This window comes from Lynx rufus, unplaced genomic scaffold, assembly GCF_022079265.1.
Source record: "Lynx rufus isolate CCGP_SWC_20201006 ecotype Redwood Valley unplaced genomic scaffold, mLynRuf1.p SCAF_6, whole genome shotgun sequence".
NCBI lineage: Eukaryota > Metazoa > Chordata > Mammalia > Carnivora > Felidae > Lynx > Lynx rufus.
In genome coordinates, this window is record NW_025814878.1 from 144,467,035 (window position 1) to 144,492,871 (window position 25,837).

General features: G+C 45.7%; 1 protein-coding gene across 1 annotated transcript; it reads right to left on the minus strand.

The window, feature by feature from the left end:
- Positions 1 to 13,876: 13,876 nt before the first annotated feature.
- On the minus strand, positions 13,877 to 20,946 carry LOC124528416 (zinc finger protein with KRAB and SCAN domains 4-like). Its single transcript, XM_047102025.1, has 5 exons — positions 20,301 to 20,946; positions 18,671 to 18,818; positions 17,530 to 17,612; positions 16,431 to 16,554; positions 13,877 to 15,520 (listed from the first exon to the last, which is right to left on the minus strand). Exons 1-5 carry the CDS (start codon positions 20,727 to 20,729, stop codon positions 14,658 to 14,660), a joined length of 1,647 nt encoding a protein of 548 aa, XP_046957981.1. The 5' UTR covers positions 20,730 to 20,946; the 3' UTR covers positions 13,877 to 14,657.
- Positions 20,947 to 25,837: the final 4,891 nt, after the last annotated feature.

Genomic DNA, 25,837 nt, shown 5'->3' on the forward strand with positions numbered 1-25,837 from the left:
TAGTTATGCTTGAGCCCAGATTGACCTTGTCATTATAATTGTTGTTGTTACTGGGCTTTTAATAGTCAATGACTAATTAGGTTTTCATGTGTGTGTTTTAACAAGTTGATTTTACTCACTGAGGCTTCCTTGGAGATTCATTTCTCTTCTCACTGAAGCATGTCTTTTGGTGGTTTAGCGGTGGTGAGTTCCCTTCATCTTTGTGTGAACATGTTTTCTTTCCACTCTCCCCCTTGAATGTTGGTTTCCATGTATTTGCAGTGACAGAGCCCTCATTCACTCAGTCTGTGTAGAAGGCTTACAGTTTTTCTCTTTCAGCACTCTGAAGTGCTTCTTCCAACTTGAGATTTATGGCTTCCATCAAGTCGGGCAATTCTCAGTCAACATCCCCATCCAAATTCTCTCTCAGGAAATACCTCCTCCTGGCTCTCCCGTTACATGTATGCATTGGGCGTTCTCCCAACTGTCTTCCAGGTTCCTCCTTCCCATTGTGTCTTGCTGATCTCTCTGTGATATATGTCTTCAGATCAGTCATATAGTTTACGTATTCTCCATGAGCTGTATTTAATGTGCTGTTTACTATATGTGATTTTCATCTCAATGCCTTTATATTTCGTTTCCTGATGTTTTATATGATTCTTTTTCAGAACTGCCTCCTGGTAAAATACATTTTACCATTTCCTTCAGATTATCATGTTATCTGAAGCTCTTAGGGAGCAGACTCTGCTATTCATTTCTACAGCCTTTTTCCAGGGTAAATGCTTACTCTGGTTTGTATTTTCTGCCATTGCTCATCCCCAGGAGGGATTCTTTTGATCTGTGGCAGCACCCTGTGTTGGAGGTTATGGAATTGTTGCTATGGGCTTGTTCTGTATTTACTTCTGCTAAATAACTGGAGGGTTTCCTGGACCCAAGACCATAGATACTGATTTCTGAATATATTAATTTTTGGAATTTCAGATTCCTGAAAAGCAGAGGTACTGTGAATTGTGATTACACTTTCTCACCTCCCCTCTTCTCTAATGGGCTTTAAACTTTATTCTTGGGCTTTAAACTTCCATCCAGAGGCTCAGGAGACAAGTCTTCTTAAGTCAGCACAGTTGTTCTTGCTTCTTGTAGGGAGTCTCATTTCTAGTTTCTTTTTGTCTTTTTTTGTTGTGTTTTAACATGTATCCACAAATTCCCTGACACCCCTCCCTTCCAGAGGTAGAGTCTAATCCCATTCTCCTTGAGTGTGAGCTTAATTTATCCTCCGGTTCAGAGATTTTTTTTTTTCCTCACATGTGCCCAGTTTTCTAAGAAGCCCATCAAAAGCACTCTTCATTTTTGTTAACGGTGTTTTTCATCTCTAGCACTTTCGGGTTCTTTCCTAGGATTTCCATCTCTCTGCTGACATTGCCTATCTGTTCTTGCACACTGTCTGCTTTATCTGTTAGAGCCCTTAGCATATTTATCATAGTTATTTTAAATTTGTGGTCTGACCATTCCAAAATTCCTGCCGTGTCTTGTTCTGATGCTTGCTTGCCTTTTCGAACTGTGTTTTTTGCTGTTTGGTATGCCTTGTAATTTTTTTCTTGAAAGCTAGACAAGATGTACTGAGTAAAAAGGAAGTGCTGTAAATGTATATATATATATTTTTTAATGCTTATTTTTGAAAGAGAGACAGCACCCGAGCAGGGGAAGGGCAGAGAGAGACTGGAGACACAGAATCCAAAGCAGGCTCCAGGCTCTGAGCTGTCAGCACAGAGCCCGACACGGGGCTCGAACGCATGAACCGCGAGATCATGGCCTGAGCTGAAGTTGGACGCTTAGCCAACTGAGCCACACAGGCGCCCCAGGAAGTGCTATAAAATGGCCTCGAGCAATGTGGTTGTGATGTGTGGGAAGCATTCTGTTATTAAAAACAAAACAGGCCCCAAATGCAGTCACTTATGCTAAGTCCCACGTCACCAAACTGAGATGTAACTTAAATACAGTTCCAGCTCTCCTGGAAATGGAATATCAAATAAACTAGTCAATCAGGAATCACCTGGTCAGCACTAGTTAGGTAATATGCCTGGTAGATGCCCGTCATCCCCTAAAGGAAAGTGACCGTTCAATAACCAACCTGCTTTTTCTGCCCAGAGTAGCTCCCTTGTTCCCAGACCTTTCTTCCTTCAAGTCCTTCATTTTTACAGCTCCTCTCCATGCTTCCATCTGATGGGTGCGATGCTGCGCAATTCATGAATTGCTGAAGCCAGCAAGATCTTTAAAATTTACTCAGTTGAATTTGGCTTTTTATTTTTATTTATTTATTTTTTTTTATTTTGTTTAATGTTTATTTATTTCTGAGACAGAGAGAGACAGAGCATGAGTGGGGGAGGGGCAGAGTGAGAGGGAGACACAGAATCCGAAGCAGGCTCCAGACTCTGAGCTGTCAGCACAGAGCCCAACGTGGGGCTCGAACCCACAAACTGTGAGATCATGACCTGAGCCGAAGTCGGTTGCTCAACCGACTGAGCCACCCAGGCACCCCGAATTTGGCTTTTTAATGCTAAAGTCCTTTGATTAGGTCTCAGTGAGTCTGTCTGGACTGAACTTCACAGGTATCTCTCAGTGTTCTCCTCTTAGATGCGATGCGGTAGTTAGAGTTGTTATTTCCCTTCTCCCACAAGGAAGGCTAGAGCGAGTTAAATTGGGTATTTCTCTTCCCCCAACCCAGTTAGGATCTGATAATACCCCAGAAGGTTAGGCTCTAGTTAACTGGTCTCCCCTGAAAGCAGGCCTGATTAAAAAGAACAGAGTGCTCTGTTTATTTAAAAATAGTTCCTTTTCCTCTCCTCCAGCTGGAAGCAAAAGGGGATTTTTCTCCAGTATTTACTGTGGGAACCTGGTTGAGCTCCTGGAGGTAGAACACATAGTGTTGTGCAGGCATCGCTATGACTGGAGGCCTTAACTCCAGGCCTCCCTGGAGGTTGTAACTCTCAGAGTTGTGTTCATTGAGCTCCAGCAATTCCACCATTAATACTCAGGTTTTCCAGGAGCACCTGGGTGGCTCAGTCGGTTAAGCGTCCTACTTTGGCTCCGGTCATGATCTCATGGTTTGTGAGTTTGAGCCCCGCGTTGCGCTCTGCGCTGACAGTTCAGAGCCTGGAGCCTGCTTCGGATTCTGTGTCTCCGTCTCTCTGCCCCTCCCCCACTTGTGCTGTGTCTGTCTCTCAAAAGTAAATAAATGTAAAAAAAAAAATTTTTTTTTTAAATTCAAGTTTTCCTGCCCCCACACTGGTGTCACACTGGTTTTTACACTTAGGTTTCTGCTTCCTAGACCTTCCCTCCCTGGATTCATCTGATTGTCTCCAGTCTGGGCAGTTTGCCGTATCCCGCCCTCTCTTCTGATCCAGGAAGCGTTACTGACTTTTCAGTCTGTGCAGCTCTTTCCATGTTAGGTCAGAGTGGTAACTTCCGGGCTCCTCACACTCAGAACCAGGAACCGGACATTATGTGTGAGCTGAGTGTAGCCACTGGCTTCTCACAACTAGACTGTGGTGGGGGCATCCAACTGCCTCTCGGTGCTTGCCTGGGGGAAGTGAGCTGGGTGGAGAGGCCCAGGTAGCACTGAGCCCTGCTGCTGGCCCGCCGTGCCGGCTAGGAATCCTCCAGTCCCAGTCAAGGATGACAGCAGCCGTGGCTGATACCTTGCCTGCAACCTCACGCAAGACCCTGAGCTAGAATTACCCACTTAATGTATTCTTGAGTTACTGAACTACAGAAATAGTGAAATATAATAAATGCTGTTTCAAGCCACTGAGGTTTGAGGGAATGTGTTATTCAGAAATAGCTCATTCACTGCCTTACTGATGGCCGGCGTCCAGGTACGGTAGCTCAGAAAGTTCCCGTAGCACCATTCCACAGCCTTGCATGGTACCTGCAAGTTCCCTCCTTGTTTCTGGCACCTGGAAAATCTCCTCTTCTTTCTTTTGAGCTCAGCTATTTAAATTTTCTCTTGTTATACTTTATCATTTACTTGTGTTGGTTGGCCATGTTAACATATGGTGATTTTCTATAAAATTATAAATTACTAAAATTCACTCCTGAAAAGATAGAAAGTTTAAAGAGACTGCATATTTCTTAGAATTAAGTTTGACTGAAAATGATAAAATAGTCCAAGTAATAGCGGCTTAAATAAAATTTCATTTATCTTTTTTGTAAAAGAAGGATAGAGACAGTTTGGGACTGCTATGGCAGCTGCCCTGTATCATATAGGAGATCGATCGATCTGTCTACCTACCTATCTATCTGTGTATCTAACTATCTATGTCAAGATATCTGCAGACGTTTTGTTTTCAGGGATAGAGGCTCATCTTTTTCTGTTAAACCACCATGGTGTCTGGTGACATTTCTCGAGATCAACTTAGAGATCCAGTGAGGCTGCTAGATCTCCAGCAATCACATCTGCGGTAAAAGAGTAAAGGAGTAAGAAAAGCAGAAGGAAGGGGCGCCTGGGTGGCGCAGTCAGTTAAGCATCCGACTTCAGCCAGGTCACGATCTCGCGTTCCGTGAGTTCGAGCCCCGCGTCAGGCTCTGGGCTGATGGCTCAGAGCCTGGAGCCTGTTTCTGATTCTGTGTCTCCCTCTCTCTCTGCGCCTCCCCCGTTCATGCTCTGTCTCTCTCTGTCCCAAAAATAAATAAACGTTGAAAAAAAAAAAAGAAAAAAAAAAAAAAGAAAAAAAAAAAAGAAAAGCAGAAGGAAAAATAAACGCCCAGCCTAGCTGAGTCAACTCCCCGTGGGCACTTCTCAGCAAGTGCCACAGGGCACTTCCACAAGTGCCCCACTGACTTAAACGCAGTCTCTGGGCCACAGCTGGCTGCTGGGGAGACTGCAAAATGTCCTGTAGTGGCACCGCGTCTAGATAAAATCAGGATCATGGGCGTGAGGAGGAAAGGGAAAGTGGACGCTGGGTGCACAGTGAGCAGTCTCTGCCATAGACCAATAACAGAACAAACGCAAAACCCGTCACAGTTCTACCCCTAAGACAGCACCAGGTTCACTGAATTACACAGGAAAACCTGTAAACATTCTAAGGAACATGAAGCTGGTTTTATGTAAACTTTTATGGAGCATAGAGAAAGAAAAGGAAGTTATTCCAAATTGGGGTTTTGTTTTCAGTGTTCTTGAGAAGTAATTGACATACCTCACTGTGTAAGTTTAAGCCAAGTTCTTTTTATACAGTAAGTATTACATTGATATTAAGACCTGTCAACGCTAGCATAGAGAAGACTGCCACTGAAATTTACTCATTAATATTAATTTAGTAATCCTAAGTAAATACTAGCCAAAAAGACCCACAGCATATTAAAAGAAGGATGGGCTATGACTGACAGAGATTTAATACCCATTATTAAAAAAAAAAAATTTTTTTTTAACGTTTATTTATTTTTGAGACAGAGACAGAGCATGAACGGGGGAGGGTCAGAGAGAGGGAGACACAGAATCCGAAACAGGCTCCAGGCTCTGAGCTGTCAGCACAGAGCCCGATGTGGGGCTCGAACTCACAGACCGCGAGATCATGACCTGAGCCGAAGTCAGCCACTTAACCGACTGAGCCATCCAGGCTCCCCTTAATACCCATTATTAAACTAGGAATAAATAGTTACAAATTTAAATCTTAAAATAACTTCTGAATTGGCAGCATGAGGGGCTCCTGGACCCACTCAGGGTGAAACAATCATAACTTGTGAAAACTACCTCATACGGTCTCTGGAAATTGTCCTAAGAGCATACAGCAAATGAGGAAACATTTATTCAAGAAAATCTACTAAATTTTGGTAAGAATACAATCTATGGCACTTTTTCTTTTTAAAGTTTACTTATTTTTAAGGGAGCGACAGAGAGAGTGAGCAGGGGAGGGGCAGAGAGAGGGAGAGAGAATCCTTAGCAGGCTCTACACTGTCAGCACGGAGCCCAATGTGGGGCTTGAACTCACAAACCGTGAGTTCATGACCTGAGCCCAAACCGAGTTGGATGCTTAACTGACTGAGCCACCCAGGTGCCCCAACACAATCTATGGCACTTGTGCCATGAACTACTTTCTATCCTATCCCTATCCACTGGCTCAGCATGAGGGAAACTCCAATCTGGGTGGATATGTCCAAGAAGATGGGGGTACCAAGCAAAGGCTAAGGTACCACCCTAAGAGGGACAAGACATCAAAGTTTTATTTTTCAGAGACTAAATTCCAGGCAAGTGAAACCAGTTAAGTTGAGCTTTTTCCTCCACCTGACCCCCATTCATAGGGCAGAGGCTCTACTTCAGACATGGCAGGCTAAGAATACTGGAGACCAAAAAGCCCTCACACAAGTTCCACGCATAGGACAGAGGTTCCATGCTGGGAAGACTAGAGGCTACTGCCTGGCCCAACACCCTAATCATAATGCAGAAGTGTCACTGAGAGGAGTAGGTCACTGTCCCTGTCCTCAATTCTGGAGCAGGGACTCAGAGATTTTGCCCTGGGGAGGGGGTGGGTATAAGAGCAGAGGGCTTTGAGGCTCTCCCTAATGGAATGGACTATAGTTGGAACAGATTATGGGAAAGGTCAAGCCTAAAGGTACCCTCCAAAACAATGTCGATTTTGGTAGTAAGCAATTTAAAGTAAGCTAACCATGAAAGCTAAATGATAATTCTTAGGCTGGCTAGTTTACCAAGGAAAACCAGGGAAAAAGACAAGTAAGGAGAGTCCTCTTGGGCTCAGAAAGCAACCTTACACATATTGGCCTCACAAAGTATCCCTACAAAGGGCTTCAAATTTAATTGGATCACACTTAAATAATTGATGGCAAAAGGCATTGCTGAAAAGAATAGAGCAATCAGCCACCAATTAATGCTGCCTAACAGCAGGATGTGATACCAACAGAGACGGGTTGCTAAACCAAGAGGAGTGGGGAGATAGAGAGTCCTTCTAAATCACTGTCATGTCATATCCCATCGTGTATATATACTACAGTTTCGTTACCCATTCATCCATAAGTGGACACTAACATTGTTTCCATACCTTGACTATCACAAATAGTGTTGTAGTGAACGTGGAAGTACATATATATTTTTAAGTGGCATTTGTCGTTTTTGGGTTTGTCTTTTGTTGTTGTTTGCTTTAATACATACTGACGTGGAATTGCTGGATTATATGGTAGTTAGATCTTTAATTTTTTGAGGAACCTCCATACTGTCTCCATAGTGGCTGCACTGATTTACATTCCCACAAACAGTGCATGAGGGTTCCCTTTTCTCCACATCCTTGCCAGCATTAATTTGTCTTTTTTGATAATAGCCATTCGGACAGGTGTGAGGGGATATCTCATTATGGTTTTGATTTGCATTTCCATGATGATTAATGATGTAGAGCATCTTTTCGTGTGCCTATTGACCATCTGTGTCTTCTTTGGAAAAAATGGCTATTCAGATCTTTTAGTAGTTGGATTGTTGATGGGTTTTCTTTGTTTGTTTTGCTATTGACTAGTATGAGTTATTTATGTATTTTGGATATTAGACCTTTATCAGATATGTCATCTGCAGATACCTCCTTCCATTCCATAGGTTGCCTTTTCATTTTGTTGGTGGTCTCCTTTGCTGAGCAGAAGCTTTTTAGTTTGATGCAGCCCCGCTTGTTTACTTTTGTTGCTGTTGCTTTTGGTGTGAGATTCAAAAAAGATTCAAGACCTACATCAATGAGATTACTGCCTGTGTTTCCTTGAAGGAATTTTATGTTTCAAGTCTGACATTCAAATCTTTAATCCACTTTGAGTTAATTTTTGCATATGGTACAAGATAGTGATCCAGATTCATTATTTTGCATGTGACTGTCCAATTTTCCCAACACCATTTATTGAAGAGACTGACCTTGCCTCATTGTATATTCTTGGCTCCTTTGTCATAAGTTAATTGACCGTATATGTGTGGGCTTATTTCTGGCCTATTTTGTTTCACTGATGTACATGCCTGTTTTTACACCAATGCCTTACTCTTAATTACTACAGTTTTGTAATATAGTTAGAAGGCAGGGAGCATGATGACTCCAGCTTTGTTCTTTTTTCAAGATGGCTTTGACTATTCAGGGTCTTCGATGGTTCCATACAAATTTTTAAATTGTTTATTTCTGTGAAAAATGCTATTGGAATTTTTAAAAAAAAATTTTTAATGTTTATTCTTGGGGGGGGGAGGGTCAGAGAAAGAGGGAGACACAGAATCCAAAGCTGAGTTGTCAGCACAAAGCCCAATGTGGGGCTCGAACTCACCAACCATAAGTTCATGACCTGAGGTGAAGTTGGATTCTTAACAACTGAGCTGCTTAAGTTCCACCGCCATTGGAATTTTAATAGGGATTTCATTGAATCTGTAGATTGCTTCGGGTAGTATGGACATTTTAACAAGATTAAATCTTCTAATTTATTAACATTGGATATCTTTCCATTTATTTGTACCTTCAATTTTTTTTTCACTAATGTCTTATAGTTTTCAGAATATAGATCTTTTACTTCCTTAAGTTTATTCCTGGGTATGTAAATCTTTTTGGTGTAATTGTAAGATTGTTCTCTTAATTTCTCTGATAGTTATTAGTGTATAGAAACACAATAGATTTTTGTGTATTGATTCTGTATCCTGTAATTTATTTCAGTTTTGTGTGCGTGTATGTGTATATATGTGTATATGTGTGTGTAGTCTTTAGCGTTTTCTATGTATATCATGTATACATAGAAATGTATAGTGCTGGGGTGCCTGGGTGGCTCAGTTGGTTGAGCATCCGACTTCGGCTCAGGTCATGATCTCACGGTTCGTGGGTTCGAGCCCCGCGTCAGGCTCTGTGCTGACAGCTCAGATCCTGGAGCCTGCTTCGGATTCTGTGTCTCCTTCTCTCTGTGCCCTGTCCCCGCTCATGCTCTGTCTCTCCCTCAACAATAAATAAAACATTAAAAAAATTTTTTTTTAAATGTATAGTGCTTTCTATGTATATCCATGTATTATCTGTAAATCATGACAGTTTCACTTTTTTTTTTTTATTTTTTTTCTTCAACGTTTATTTATTTTTGGGATAGAGAGAGACAGAGCATGAACGGGGGAGGGGCAGAGAGAGAGGGAGACACAGAATCGGAAACAGGCTCCAGGCTCCGAGCCATCAGCCCAGAGCCTGACGCGGGGCTCGAACTCCCGGACCGCGAGATCGTGACCTGGCTGAAGTCGGACGCTTAACCGACTGCGCCACCCAGGTGCCCCATTGCCACTTGATCACATATACAATTCTGTTTATGTATTGTCGAATTTGGCTTGCTTATATTTTGTTTGAGGATTTTTGCATTTATAGTCAATAGGGATATTGGCCTGTAATTTTCTTTTATTATGCCATCTTTGTCTGGTTTTGATGTTAGGGTAATGCTGACTTCATAAAAGGAGTGTGAAATTCCTTCCCCTTTTCCTTTCTGGAAGAATTTAAGATTGTTATTCTTCTTTGAATATTTGGTAGAATTCACCAGTAAAGCCATCTGGTCTTGGACTTTTAGTTTGTTGGGAAGTTTTTGATTACTGACTCAGTCTCCTTCATAGTAACTGTTTTGTTCAGATTTTCTATTTCATCAGGATTCAGTCTTGGTAGGTTATATGTTTCTAGGAATTTACCCATTCCTTCTAGGTTGTCCAAGTTGTTGGCGTATAACTGTTCATAGCAGTCTCTTAGGATCCTTTGTATATCTGTGGTATCAGTTGTAACATCTCTTTCATTTTCTGATTTTTTGAGTCCTCTCTCTCTTTTTGGGTAAGTGTAACCAAATGTTTGTCAAGTTTATCTTTTCAAAGAAAGAGCTTTTAGTTTCATTGATTTTCTATCTTTTTAGTCTCTATTTCATTTATTTCTGCTGTAATCTTTATTATTTTCCTCTACTGACTTTGGGCTTCATTTGTTCTTTTTCTAGTTTCTTGATGTGTAAAGTTAGATTGTTTGACACTTTTTGTTTTTTGAGGTAGGCACTTATCACTATGAACTTCTTGGAACTGCTTTTTGCTGCATTACCTCAATTATGGTATGTTACATTTCTATTTTCATTTGTTTCAACTATCTTTTGATATTTCCTTTGATTTCTTCCTTGACCCATTAGTTGTTCGGTAGCATGTTGTTTAATCTCCACGGATGAGTGAATTTTTCAGTTTTCTTCATGTAATTAATTTCATCCCAGTGTGGTTGGAAGATACATGATTCAGTCATTTTAAATTTGTTAAGACTTGTTTTGTGACATATGATCTATCTTGGAAAATGTTCCATGTGTTCTTCAGAAGAATGTGTACTGTTGCCTTAGGATGGAATGTTCTGTAAATATCTGTTAACTCTGTCTGGTCTAACATTTCCTATCAGGTCGGTGTTTCCTTATTTTCTGTCTGGATGATCTGTCCATCAATCTAAGTCCCTACTATTATTGCACTACTATTTCTCCCTTTATTCCTGTTAATATTTGCTTTATATACTTAGGTGCTCCTATGCTGGTTGCCTAAATATTTAGTGTTACATCTTCTTGTTGGACTGACCCTTTTATCATTATGTAATGCCCCTCTTTATCTCTTATTAGTCTTTGTTGTAAAGTCTATTTTATCTGCTAGAAGTATAACTACTCCAGCTTTCTTTTGATTTCCATTTGCATGAAATGTTTTTCCATCCCTTAACTTTCAGTTTTGTGTGTCCTTACATCTATAGTGAGTATCTTGTAGTCAGTATACAGATAGGTATTGTCTTTTTATCTGTTCAGCCACTCTATGTCTTTTATTTTTTTTTTATTTTTTTTTTCAACGTTTTATTTATTTTTGGGACAGAGAGAGACAGAGCATGAACGGGGGAGGGGCAGAGAGAGAGGGAGACACAGAATCGGAAACAGGCTCCAGGCTCCGAGCCATCAGCCCAGAGCCTGACGCGGGGCTCGAACTCCCGGACCACGAGATCGTGACCTGGCTGAAGTCGGACGCTTAACCGACTGCGCCACCCAGGCGCCCCCACTCTATGTCTTTTGATTGGAGAATTTAGTCTGTTTACATGGACTTAAGGTAATTATGGATAGGTATATGCTTATTGCCATTTTATTGTTTTCTGGCTGTTTTTGTGGTTCCTCTGTTTCTTTCTTCTTTTCTTGTAGCCAAATTGGGTAACCAGACTGGGTATGAGCTCCTTTTTGGGTGACACCAAATATTACAGTCCCATGAGACCACGAATGTAAGCTCCCTGGCCTCCAGAGACAGGTGATCCAAAGGAATCCCAAGTAGCAGCCACAAAAATCAGGATACCAGATGCATGTAAAAGCTCCCTTATGAGAGATACTGTGCTCTGAAGCACAGTAAAGGAAGAATACAAAGATGGTGCCTGTTTCCCTCTCTGGAATGTTCCAGCAGGCTCCTAGATATGTATCGAGTTAGATGATTGCCCCTGTGGCCAATGTTTTAATATAAGCAAGTGAGCCTCCTTCACTTTCAATCTGGGTGCTATCAGCTGCCTCTGGGCCCTTGGAAGGGTGAGTCTGAGCACGTGAGTCCTAGAAGAGCAGTTTCTCAGATCACTTTAGTCTTGTGGGTCTTGAAACACAGGCCCTTGTCGGTTTTCAGATGTATGTTTTGGGGAGTTGTCTCTCAAGTGTATGTCTTAAAAGCTGTTAGGCCTAATGTGAGTTTGAGCCCAGTGCTCCTCACAAAGAAGCTCCAGGTTTTGAGTTCCTTCCCAGTTGTACGTCACTGTGCCAGGAGTGGGCTTTATGAGGGGATTCCGTCCCGGACTCTTCTATGTGCTTCAACATGTTTTTCTTCTGGTTTGCCCATGTGTAGTTGTCACTCAGCCAGCCTTTGTTTTTTAAGAGGAAATTGTTCCCTTGTAGCTGGACTCAATGTGTGGGAACAGGTGAGTTCAAAGTCTCCTATGGAACCACCCGGAACTACAACCTCCGAGCACTTGTTTGTATAGGTGATCCTCACAACCCCGTGGGTAAGCTGCACCTTTTTTCCTTCTAAAGGAGAAAGCAGAGAAATAGTATTTCATAGGGTTATATGCTTCTTTACCAAAATTAAGAACATGTCTAGGAGGACAATTCATCAAAAGCTCTGTTCATAATAACTATTCATTCTACCCAAGTGGAAAAAAATATGTCTTAACCAGCCCCTCAACTCATGCAAAGGGAGAAAAAAGAAAATGGAACACTGCATTGCAGCAGATGGAGGAAGTAAGTAGAATGGCTGACCAATCGACCCTAAAATTCATAAAAACAATTTTAAAAAGCACAGAAAGTAGCATTTTATTCTACTTTAAATATTGGTTATAGCTCAACTAAGCAACGTATTTTACTGGATCTAATTTCATCTAGACATAATTTTTTGACCACCTTTTTTCAATAGGCTAGTGTTGAAGCCACTTTATAATTCACTTTATAAACATACCTTTGCTTTATACAAAAGCAAGGTGTCCAAAAGACTATCAACAAGGTAATTTTTTCAGCTGAAATTACACAATACTGCCAGACAGATAATATCTTGATCACGTCAGTGGCTCTCTGGTACTTACTGAATAAAAGTTAAGCTCCTTGCTCTGGCCCCTACAATGTACCCACTTTAAACTCTCCCTATTTACTAAATCTGACAAACTCAGTCTTTCTAGCTCTGTCAAACATTACCCTATCCATGTGATAATAACAGCTCACAGCCAGAAGAAACCTTTTCCTCGCTGAGATTCCACACCCTTCAGCTCACCATTCACAAGGCATTTCTCATGGCACTGATTTATGTACATGCCTTATCAACTTTAGTATACTGAAACCCTAAGCCTAGGTATGTATGTATGTATGCATGTGCTTTATTTATTATTGGACACAGTAGGCACTTGAAAGTATTTTTCTACAATATGTCCTCCTCCACAGAAAAATATTTTAGGCTGGGAAGGAGCAGAAAGAATGAAAGGAGGCACAGTGGTCCCTTGTCAATCTCTATGACTTACACATGTACGCTGTCTAGTTTATCAAAAGCTTTCACATACATTTATCTCCATGACATAAACAAATACCAAAGGAAAATGAACAGTGTTTAAGATCAAGGCTATTAGGAAAAATTTAGAAAAAATAGAGAAAAGGAAATGGCTAGCTTTGCAAAAGTAACAAAAGGTTAATTTAAGGAAATTTTAAAAGGCTAAAACAGATTAAATGGAGAAAGTCCATAGAATTTTGGAAAGCTACAGAAGTTCTAAATTAGACTCCAATGAGCTGAAATGAAGACAATGAAAGACTCCAGAGAAGTGATACAGGGAGAGCCCCACGGTCTGCAGCGTCTCTAGTCAGTTTGCGGTGCTTCAGAGCACGAACCCAGAGAATACCACGTTGGTGACTCAACAAAACATGGTCTGAGATCCATGAGAAATGGAAACCATTTTTGGCACAGCTTGGAAAAGCCGGATGCTGGTGGCATCAGGAAGATATTAAGTCTTTGAAGAACTCTGTAGAAGGTGATTTGGGTGAAAACAAGAGATATCACAAAATTCTTACTGTGGCTTCACATGTTGATACTTTGGATATTGTGGAGTAGGATTCCCAATGTGATTCTGAACAGATACATTTTCTCTGTCTACACTTGGGTTCCCATCCTCACTGGCTGCCTCTGACCCTATCTTCCTATCCCCAACCAACACACCAGTTCTGAAAACATGAGTGAAATTTGTTATAAATATCTGGCATGACTCCTCTAACTTGGAGGAAGCTTAGCTGGTATAAGCTGTGGTGCAAGTTGGCTCTGAATTGGGAGAGAGGCATACAGATGCTGCCTTAGCACTTTGTTAAGCCCAAGATAACTAAGAGGTGAGAAACAAGCTGTTCAACATCACAGGACTTCTATCAAAATTCATCATCATTTTGATCTGACTTGATCAATTCATTTATTTACCAGAACGTGAAAGGTTTATCCCATAAAAGGAGCAAAATTAATGTGAACAAATATAATACGGACCAAAGAATGGAGTTACATGGATGGAGCAATCTCACAAATCTAATTAGAAGCTGCTTAAGGCATTCTTACAAGTACTATGCTGGTGAAGAAATATGGATTCTCCCACCCCAAGTCTGACAACCCTATGTATTTGGTAATAAATACATTAGACCGACCCAGAATCTAGAACCTCAGAGAATTAGACACAAACACAAATAGCCTTAGAAAGTCCTCAGAAATCTAGACCGCATCAGATTTTCAGAGTTATGGAGGTCACCTCACTGGTGTACTAAATAAACGTTTATAGCACCTACACACAAGGCACAGTGGGGAGTATAATATGGCACAGATCTGACCAACTGGTGAAACATTCGTTGTAGGCAAAATGGTCACAGCAGCAGCCCCCACATCAGAGCCATCTCGCCAGGAGACGTCATCAAGTGCTGGCTGGAGGTGGTCAGCCAGTCTGGAGGCCCATTTCAGTCCAGTAGGTGAGAACAATCATTTCATGTCCTACCTCTGCCCGACAACTCTCCCAGAGCCTCCTATCAAACAAGCTGTTTCCCAGCCACCTTCTAGAATGTAGAAGACAATGCATCCCTCCAGACTCGGCCTTCTAACACAAGATGGCATGTAGCGGTCAGTAAAGCCTCAGCCCAGTTCTGTGAGGAATGAACAACTCTGGCATGTACGACGTGGCTCACTGTGATAGAACTTTCTTTCCAACGTGGCTCCTCCGGTGTTGAACAAGGTATGAAGTTCGGGTGAAGCCTTTCCCACATGTGTCACACTGATAGGGTTTCTCACCAGTGTGGATTTTCTGATGTTCGATAAGGCTTCTACTCCGAGTGAAACTCCTGTCACACTCGTCACATGTGTAAGACGCGGGAGCCTCAACGTTTTCCCACCGGCTTTCCACCCTCCCCTGACTCTCCCAGGTCTCTGCACATTCACGATCCTGCACATTTTTATCGCCGTGGATCCTCTGGTGTCTGAGGAGATGTGAATTCCGCCTAAAGGCTTTGCCACACATGTTGCACTGGTACGGCTTCTCCCCCGTGTGGATTTTGTGATGCTCAAGGAGGCTGCAACTCTGGCTGAAGGTTTTCCCACACTCCTCACACTCGTAGGGCTTCTCCCCAGTGTGGGTTCTCTGGTGTTTGATGAGGTTTGAGCTGTGACTGAACACCTTGCCACATTCCTCACACTCATAGGGTTTCTCCCCAGTGTGGACTCTCTGATGGATGACGAGGGCAGAGCTCCCGATGAAGGTCTTGCCACAGTCTTCACATTCATAGGGTTTCTCCCCGGTGTGGATTCTCCTGTGTTTAGTCAGGCCTGAACTCTGAGCAAAACTCTTTCCACACTCATGACAGTAGTGCCGCTTACTTCCTGTGGCGGTTTTCTGCTTTCTCGGGAACCTGCCCTCCTGTTCGCCAGCTTCGGTGCCTTCAGGAATCTGGGCAGTGTCTTCCCGCAGGGGGCGTGGTATTCCCCCAGCCTCCTGGACTGGCCGGACCTCGTCCACAGGCAGGGCCCGGATCTCGGCCTCTGTTTCACCACCTGAAATAACAAGTGGCCACACGTGGTCAGTGATGCCCTGCCACGCAGGAAAGCTGTGACTGCAGTTCCACATACGCGGGGATGAGGGTTTCCGTACAAGAACGAGGATGGGGACGAAGGGGCGAACGGGTGCTGGGGAGGAAGGAGACTGAGAACGGGCCTGGGGTCATTGGAAGCAGGGTGACGGGGGGTGGAGGAGGGTGGGAAGGACCGTGCTGGGGACGCTCGCAGAGGCTCTGAGTCCTGAGGGCGAAGGCAGGGCCCTGCACTGGGGCTGGACTCGAGGAGGGCTGGGCAGATGGCAGCGGTAAGCAGGCACGCGTGAGGACTTGGAAGTGTCCCGTGCGACACAAGGAGAGCAGGCACGTAGAAAGCGATCGTCAGTCTGGGACGGTCCTCTCGGCTCTTATCCCAGACGAAGACGGGGGCCCCGACACGACGGGCTTTGGTGCTGACAGATCTGAGCCAGAGCTCCTGCTGCACCAGGTCGAGCTGCACGAGCTCAGACGGGTCAGGCTGTCCCGTGTGTCCTGCACCCCGATCTCTAGCTCACTCCTCGCTCTCGCCCTACAGTCCCACGGCCCATTTCCTGAGGACACCCCAGCTCTCGTCCTGTGTCGGAACTAGCAACAGAGAGGGGACCAACGGTGACAGCCCTACTATGAGCCAGGCCTGTGCTCGGGGCCCTACCTGCCGTGTCCCACTTAACCCGGCCAGGACGCAGCAGGAAAGGGAAGGGAGCCGGGCCGGGAGGGTTAAAGATCGGGTCACGCACGTGGTTAGTAGCCGGGTTCAGAAACGGTGGCTCTGCACGCAGACAGAATTCAGACAGCGTCTTACAGCCCAGTAGGTTCTAACCGACAAAGGGAGCCACGAAGGCCTACGACGCACCAGGCCCCGTCAGTCTTACCCGGGGAGGTCAGGCCGCCGGGGTTCTCCCGCCCTTCATCTCCGTGGAAGCTCCCCCGAGAGGAATCCAGCCGTGCCCAGCCACAGGACAAAGCCAGGGCCACGTCTTCCGTTTTCAGCAAGCCCTGAAACGGCACACGGGCCTCCTAGTTCCTCTTACCCAGAGTCCCTCCCGGAGCCGGGTGCTGCGCAGAGGGGCTCAGGCGGTGAGGGGACAGTCCCTGAGGCTCCGCAGACCAAGCCGGCGCGGCACCTAACGCTACTTCTCCCGGTCTTAAGTGACGGCTTCGCCAACAAAACCACTGCGGAAGTAGAGTGACAGCACGTGAGGACAGGAGTCTCCACACAAGTGCTCCAGACACCGCTGTCTTCACACAAATACGCCAGTCGCCCGTGTCTCCACACAGATAAGCCGGACACCCTGGTCGCCACACAAATAATCTGGACACCAGGGTAGAAGGTAAAAAGATTTGGAAAACGAAGGCCACACCACTGCAAGGACCGGAACTGACCCCCGCTAGTGATGGTGGCTCGTTTGTATTAACAGTTATTCAGATACAGGGAAACGTGGGTCTGAAGTGAGGAAAGTCAGGGAAGCCAGTGGACACCACAGAGCCTCCAGGGCGTGAAGGACCGGGTAAGACGTTCAATCCAGTTTAAGTACAGACTGTTGCGGTCGTGTGACTAGTTGAGACATGTGGGCGTGCCGTATCCGTCCCGGCAAGCTTAGGGACCACGTGCTTACCCCCCCGGTAACAGGGCAGGAAAGCAAAAGAAAACCTTCAGAACAAAAGCACCGTCGCAACAAAAGCTTCAGTTTGCTTTTGCAGAATCGCCCTTACTGACGAAGAAGACCCCACCGAAGAAGGGGCTGGCCAAGGACACGGAGTAGGGGTCTGGGAAACGGCACCCAAGCTAGTCATGAAATAGGACGAGGCTCCCAACTAGGCACCAGGAAGTCAGACGGCGACAGAGGACACTAGCATACACGAGAAAGTTGACGTCCCATCTGGCGTTTGGCTGGAGGATGCAGACGGGGAGGGGGCGACCCTCCCGGGATGCACCCCGGTAGCGAAGGGCAGGGAGGGGCTCCGGCTCACCTGGGGCTCTGGGGGCAGCCTGGCCGCCACCACTGCGTCTCCGCTGCAGCGCCCTCCCGGGGCAAGCCCAGGACCCTGGAGAACTAGGAAGGAAAGAAGCTCTGGGTGAGACGTCCCTGGCACTCAGCCTCCCTGGCCTGCGGAATCCAAGCGCAAACACTGGGCCTGGAACTTCGTACAGCGTGTGTCTCCCCAAAGGCCCGATCCCTACCCGCTCCAGTCCCGGGGCCTAGAGACCTGTGCTGTGCTCTGCCGACACACAAAATCTATGCAAAAACGGCAGGGTCCTTGGAAGGGATGGTGAGTTTAAACCACATAAAACAAGCTTTTCGTCTGAAGATGCTCTGGGTTTTGCTTGCGAAGGGGAGAAAAGTAAGATTTCGGTTAAAATGCCTTTAGGGGTCAGTAAGGGCTTTCTGCTTTGGTTTGGAAGAACTAGAGTCAAAATAAAGCTGGAACCAGAAGGCAGAAATGGGCATCTGCTTGTACAGAACTTGCTCGGCGTCCAGAAGAACCGGCGGTCTCCCTGGAGGAGGGAAACTTTACTCGGAGCACAAAACAGCTGGTTTAGCTAGAGCCTGTGTTGGAAGTCAGGACTGCGTGTTGGCCGGCGTCTCAGTGCTGTGTGTCTTGGGACACGTTCAGGGACGTGAGAAGACACCGCAGGACATACAGCCAGTCCTGTGGAGTAAATCCTGCTCTTTTCATAAGAGACCCAGGGTTTAGACATTGACACTCTAATCCGCGGTAGTCCTGCAGTCTGTGGGATATTCCGACGGGCTTTACAGAGTCTGTTCGTTTTCTTCTTGGCACTTACCACTACTGGAAGCTGTACTGTCGTGTGTATGTGCTGTCTTCCCCACTCGAATGTAAACCCCAGTGCCACCAGGAAGGACTCTGTCTCACCAGCGGCCGGTCCTCAGCACCAACCACACTGGCTACCACGTAGGAGGCATAATTACGTGTTAAATGAATGGGGAACCGATTCTTTCCAAACCACCGTTTGAAATTTCCCTTTCAGTCTCAAAGTAGAGTCCGTCAGTGATGGCCAAATAACATCGCGGTCAGCGCCCCTATCAGATGATCGTCAGTGAAGCTGGACCAAGTCTGCAGGTTCACGCGCCCAGAAGAGAACACTCACCTGTGCCTGGTAAGGCCCGTGATCCCAGAGATTCGTGCTTGAGCAGAGCCCTCACCGGCTGGAACTGGGCACTCCGTGATCCGCGGGAAGGTGTCAGTGCTGCCATCTCGCAACAGACAAGCTCTTGGCCCTGGTCACCACCTGGGACCTAGAGGTTATTCATTCGTTTTCATTATTTGTCCGACATTTCTGGAGCACTTCCCATGTGCCTCAGTTTCCAGGGGCACGAAAAACATTAACTCAGGTAACACAGACAACAACCTTGAGGTGGGTACCGTTACCGTGATCATTTCACCGATGAGGAAGCGAAGGCACACAGAGTGTAAGCAGTTTTCCCAAGGTCACCCAGCTAATAAGTGGCGGTGGTAGGATGGGCGCTCAGGCAGAGGGACCCCAGAGCCCGTGCTCTTTGCCATTACCAGGTGCTCCCACACTGTATACGCTGTGCTTTTACAAAGACTTTTGGGAACCGGTGCTGGCTCTCAAAATACTCCTATCTTATCTGACAAGTGAGGGTAAGAATTTCTCGTTTATAGGGTTTTGTTACTGGTTTTGAGAACCAAGAAAGAAGATCACAGAATGTGAAATCACCTAACGCGGGACACACGGTCTGTCCCCACTAAAAGGTGGCTTCCATGCATTTATGGGCAACTTGCACTTGTCAAGTTACTTTCTCACGTGCAGCTCAGAACTCCCCACACCCTCTGTAATGACTGAGGAGGCTGAAGCTAAGAGACTTGAAACGCCTTCACTGTGGAGGGCTCGCGGGCAGTGGGCCCCAGTGCAGACCCGGATCTCCTGGTCAGTGGTTAGGAGGCTCCGGCTGCAGGCCCCTGAAGGAACGTCAACTGGTGCACAGAGGACACCACCTTACAACAGACTGGCAAAGCAAGAGGCGGGGAGATCAACCTGTTTTCCACCGGGGTGTTCCCTAGCCTGGGGTCCTTGGACTCCTCCCATGTGGCCCATGAACTTGGAATAGGAAAGGAGTAGTTTTATTGTTACCAGCCCCTAAGGGAACGTGGCCTTTCCTTCTATTAGAAATTGAAGCAGCGATCATGTGGCAAAAGCCACGGCACTTCGCCACCAATAGAAATTGCAGATGTTTTGGGGCGCCCGGGTGGCCCAGTTCGAGCCCCGCATCGGACTCTGTTCTGACACCTTGGAGCCTGGATGGAGGCTGCTTTGGATTCTGTGTCTGCCTCTCTCTGCCCCTTCCCCGCTCATGCTCTGGCTCTCTCAAAAATAAACACTTAAAATTTTTTAAAAAGAAAAATTGCAGATGTGTTCACACCACATTACGGCACAACGAACAGTGTCAGAGTCACTCATGCTTCTAACGACTTTGAAACCGCACCCGGGCTATTGGGCCTGTGCCCAGGTCTTACTGATTAGTGCAACATTTTTAAAAAGCGCACGCATAACGTTGTCACTAATTTGTTTAATGCAATGTATTTCAACATAATCGAGTTCTTCTGTGATCCTTCATGTATCTAAAACTTCTGTTACGAGGAGGGGCCCAGGGACTCCACCCGAGTGGCAGAGAGAGAGAGAGAGAAGTTCCGATGTTGACGGCACGCCCCGCCCTCGGCCCGAGACTTGGGTTAGAAACCGGGCTCGGGGCCTCTACCTGCGGTGTCGGCGCCTCCAGCTGTCTCTGCAGGTGCTCCAGGAGCACCACCACCTCGTCCCCGCTCTCCGGGTGCTGTCCCCGCACCCAGGCCTGGAGCTCGGCGGGCAGGATGGTCAGGAACTGCTCCAGCACCAGCAGCTCCAGGATCTGCTCCTTGGTGTGTATATCCGGGCTCAGCCACTGGCGGCACAGCTCGCGGAGCCGGCGCAGCGCCTCGCGGGGCCCCTCGGCCTCAGGGTAGCGGAAGCCCCGGAAGCGCCGGCGCGAGCGCTCGGGGCCGGGGCCCGGGCTGCCGGGCGCGGCCGTGGGGACGTCCTCCTCCTCCTCCTCCTCCACCTTCACGGTCAGGATGCCCGTCAGCAGCCCCGGCCGCTCCTCTGCAGTGCCGGCATCCAAGGTCGCGCTCGCCTTCGACTCCCCGGCCATCCCGGACCTGGCGCTGGCGGACGGCCGCGCTTCTCGGGGCGGTTCCTCTGGTGCGTAAGTCGCTCCCTCGGCCTCCCGCGGCCGGAGCCGTCCTCCGCGCCCGCCCCGGGCCCCGCGGCCAGTCTCCACACCGCCGGCCGGAATCCGCGGGCGCCCTCGGCACGGGAGAGCCGGAGCGCGGGGCCGGAAGCCGGGCCGAGCCACTTCCTGGGCCCTCTAGGACGCGTCTCTTGGTGGCGGCCCGTTAACCCTTCGGCTCTCGGGCCGCCGCCGGCGAGACCGCGAGAGAGGACGGGGGGCTGTGGCTAATGCTTGGCTGAAGCCGAAGTCTCACGTTGCAGCGAACGCGGGCCCGCTGGGCCCTCAGAGTTCTGGCCTGAGGCCTTCCCCCGCGGCCGCGGACGTCACTGGGCCAGGCTGGGAGAGCAGCGGCTGCACCTGCGCCTGACCAGCTCCGCCTCTCCTGCGAGGCCCGCCGGCGGGAAGGCCCTCCCCGCCTCTGACTTCGTCCCCACTTCCATGCATCCTTAACACCTTGTCCGCGTGAACCGCCACCAGCGGCATTGGGATCCTTCCTGCAAAAGCAACCCGAGATCCCCAACGGCCCCCACCAGTTACCACTTTCCATTTTCTGTGACCTCCCCTCGGGCAGCCAGGCTTGTGCTGCCCCCTGCTTCCAGCCACTCCCGTGTCTTTGGCCAGGGGACCCTGTTCACTCCTGGTCGCTCTCTTCTTGTTCCTTCCAGTTCCCATTCACACTCTAGCACAGTGAAAGCTACACACTCTCAAGCCACATTACCTGGGCTCCTAATCCTGGCTTTATTTACCATTTACTAGCTGAGTGACCGCAGTTAACTATATAACCTCTCTGTGCCTGACTTTCTGAATCTATAACTGAGGATAGTAATAGTAGATAGGGATGGGAGCCGTGGGTGAGGTTTTTTATGTAAAGCTCTTAGAATAATGGCTAACCTGTAATAAGCTAGGCCTACCCTAAAACGGTAGGAAGCCCTGAGATTCCTTTGAGCCAAAGGCGGCTAGATTTTAAGCCAGAAGTGACAGCAGTTATTTTGCTGGACTGAGATGTCAGTGAGTCTGCTTTCTACTCAGAATGTAAGTTTGGTAGATGTTTTTTAAGTGAAAAAATATCATGGTAGTACCTTCCTGAGTTTTAATTCCTCAGTCTATCTCTTCTATTAATCTCCTGGCCTGGGCATGATTACCCGGTGGGCACACTCAGCTACCTCCACCCCTGCCCAGTCCTAGGGTCTGGCAGCTGCTCACCCCGGGGCCCCTGGTACTCAAGGGCAGCAGGTGCAACCGCTTCTCCAGTCTTACATTGGTTCCTGTGTAGACTGGGGTGCGCATTTGAAAGTAAATGCCTATGCCTTTTGCTGTCAACTCTTAAAAAAGCCGTGTACCAGTGGACCCCTGCAGTTCAAACCCATGTTGCTCAAGGGTCAGCTGTTCTTCATTTAGTCCCATTGCTCCTGCCTTTATCAGGGTAAGAAACATAGGTTGTAGTCATAATACAACTGTTTGTTTCCTCTTCCCAACATACATTTCAGTAATCTGGAGCATATCCATGAGATAACTGCTGTAAAAACACTGTAAAATGTAAATCAGAGCACTGTGTGGAAGTGCAAATATGAGCAGCTGGAGGGGACTGTCAGGTCATGTAAGTGTCATTAGTGAATGACTGCTTTTGTTGCTTGGTGAGTAAAGGTGACCCGCATATTTGTAAAGGCCATAAGCAAATGTAATTTGGAGGGATGTTTAATTCCAGCTTGTCCTCAGAGTTCTATATAACTTGTGTGTTAGGAATTTCTTAGTAATAAGTATAGATTGTGACAAACTAATGTTATATGGTTACTGCTGAGATACCATAAGAATTATATTCCACCCCTGTGATCTGCCAAACAGAATTACCCTAAATCTAATCATGAGGACATTATCAGATAAACTCAAACTGTCGGACATTTTACAACACAATCACCCTGGACTCAGCAAAACTGTGTCAAGTAATATTTAAAAAGTGGATGTAGAAGTGTAGGTAGAGAAACTATTCTACAGACTAATAAGTAATCACAATAAAATGCATTTAAGGAAACTTGACTGAATTTTAATCCCATTTTAAAGACATTATTGAGGGGTGCCTGGGTGGCTTGGTCGGTTAAGCATCTCACTTCGGCTCAGGTTATGATCTCCCGGTTTGTGGGTTGAAGCCCCACAGTGGGGCTGGAGACTGCTTCGGATTCTGTGTCTCAGACTCTGTGCCCTCCCCCATTTGTGCTCTGTTGGCTCTCTTTCTCTCAAAAATAAATAAACATCAAAAAAAATTTAAAGACATTATTGGAACAATTGAGGAATTTTGAACATATCCTGCATATTAGATAACACTACCTAATATTTAATGATAATATTAAAGTTCTTTAGAATAATCATGGCATTGTGGGGCGCCTGGGTGGCGCAGTCGGTTAAGCGTCCGACTTCAGCCAGGTCACGATCTCGCGGTCCGGGAGTTCGAGCCCCGCGTCGGGCTCTGGGCTGATGGCTCGGAGCCTGGAGCCTGTTTCCGATTCTGTGTCTCCCTCTCTCTCTGCTCCTCCCCTGTTCATGCTCTGTCTCTCTCTGTCCCAAAAATAAATAAACGTTGAAAAAAAAAAAAAGAATAATCATGGCATTGTGGTTGTGAAGGAGAATGTCCTTCTTAGAGATTGATTAGTGGAGTATTTACGGGTGAAACATCATAATGTCTAACTTTCAGTGAGTAAGAAACACAATCTTAACAATTAGTGAATCTAGGTAAAGGATATGCCAGTGTTTAACTTTTCTGTAGGTTTGAAAGTTTTTTTTTAATATTTGGGGGAAATTTATGTAAAACAATTTTGAGAAATTTTGAGAAAGATCTTTCAATACATTTCTGTGCTCTATCTGAATGGATATTTGCTCATCTATAAGTAAAATTAAGAAAATAAGAGACTCTCACAACGAAAAGTTATGGTAGGCATTTATTTTTATTCCTATTGTCATATTTTTTACACCACTGCTTTCTCTACTAAATCAGAGGTCAACAAACTACTGCCTACAGACCAGATTGTTCCCCTGCCTGTTTTTGTATGGCCTTAGCAAGAAGTTTTATATTTTTAAATTATAGGGGAAAAATCAGAAGAAGAATAAAAGTTTGTGATATGTGAAAATTAAAGAAATTCAAATTTCAGTGTCTATAAGGAGTTTTATTAGAACACATTCATGTTCATTTACATATTGTCTATAGCTGCTTTCACTCTACAATGGTAGAACTCTAATTTAGCAAAATATTATTCCTCAAAAAAATTTTTTTTACTCTTAGGGTGCCTGGGTGGCTCAGTCAGTTAAGTGTCCAACTTCAGATCAGGTCATGATCTCACAGTTGGAGAGTTTGACCCCGTGTCAGGCTCTGTGCTGACAGCCTGGCGCCTCCTTTGGATTCTGTCTCTCTCTCTCTCTCAGTCCCTCCTCTGCTCATGCTCTGTCTCTCTCTGTCTCTCAAAAATAAGTAAGTGTTAAAAGTTTTGGGGGGCGCCTGGGTAGCTCAGTCAGTTAAACATCCAACTTCGGCTCAGGTCATGATCACACAGTTCGTGGGTTCGAGTCCCGCATCACACTCTGTGCTGATAGCTTGCAGCCTGGAGCCTGCTTCAGATTCTGTGTCTCCCTCTCTCTGCCCTGCCCCCGCTCACACTCTGTCTCCCTCTCTCTCTCTCTCAAAAATAAACATTAAAAATATTAAAAAAAATTTATTCTTCCTGTTAGAAGACCTGTGTTACAAAAATGTATTTAATTATATATTTTAACAAAATTAACTTGTATTCAGTTTCTAATCAAATACTATAATACTTTATTTTCTTTCATTAAAAAACGTAAGTATTTACAATTTTATCAGTTTGGGAAGACAAACAATAAAAATGGAGAAAAGTGATCGAAAGACAAATTCAATGATAGAATAAATATAGCCTATTTAAATGCCTGCCTGGCCCTGTTGGCTGCTGCCAGCGTGAATTCTCAGCCTCAGAATTAGTATAGTTCAAAATCTCCTTCAGCTTCAAAACGTCCAAGGGAGAGATTTTGGTGACTTCAAAGAAGATCTGGTGAAAATACTTGGAATGCAGAGTCTCCAGCTTATTGCAAGGACACAAAATCAGCAGGATGTTCAACTGGTTGATCAAGGGGTGAAGATCAGAGGTCTTGTAGCCACTGTAATACTCCAGGGTAGGAGCTCAGTGTCTGAACTTTTTCACGTAGACGGCCAGGAGGAAGGAGTCAGCAGCTAGCTTGGAAGGGCTTTCCAGGATATAGTCCTATTCCTGCAGTCATCTCACAGATGAAGCGGCACGGGGTCAATGCCTTCGTGCTGGCATGGAGATACCTAGTATATCTGCACAGGAAGTGATAGGCGATGGGAATACTGATACCAAGTTTGAGAGTTTGCAGTTTGCCAACTTCCATGCATCTTGCTGATAAATATATAAAAATCTAATTTTATCTTATTCGATTGAATTTCCCACCTCATTTAGAGTCTTAGCATCAGGAAAGCACTTATACCTAAATTCTGATTTAGTTTTTCTGTCACTTTCCAAGTCTGTTAAATAACTGAGGTCAACTTAACTACAGACAACCAAGGTGATGGTAATGCCTATGTACCTTTTAAGCTAAGAGGGAAATGATCTTGCATGAAATGCTAGCCATTTCAGACAGTGAACACAGTGTATGCATAAACTGGTTCCCAACCACAAAATTCCTGAAGAAATTAACCAAATTAGGAGACATCTACAAGACTGGGTTGGATGCTTCCCTGCATTTCAGGGGTAGAAACGTCTGTGAATTTTAAGAATTAAAATCATGCCTCTGGTCTTCACTTGGCTCAGAGGCTGGGCTTAAACTTTTTGATTCCAAAAGTTCTGGTGCTTGCTTCCAGTAGGAACAAGTGGGGTTTTGAAGTCAATAAACGTGCTTCCGCCATGAAACTGGTGGACAGGTTCCTTTCTAAGGGATCAACAAAAGGAGCACGAGAAGTAAGGGGCTCCCACCAAGGGGTGACGATAAAGAGGACCGAGGGGAGCATGGAG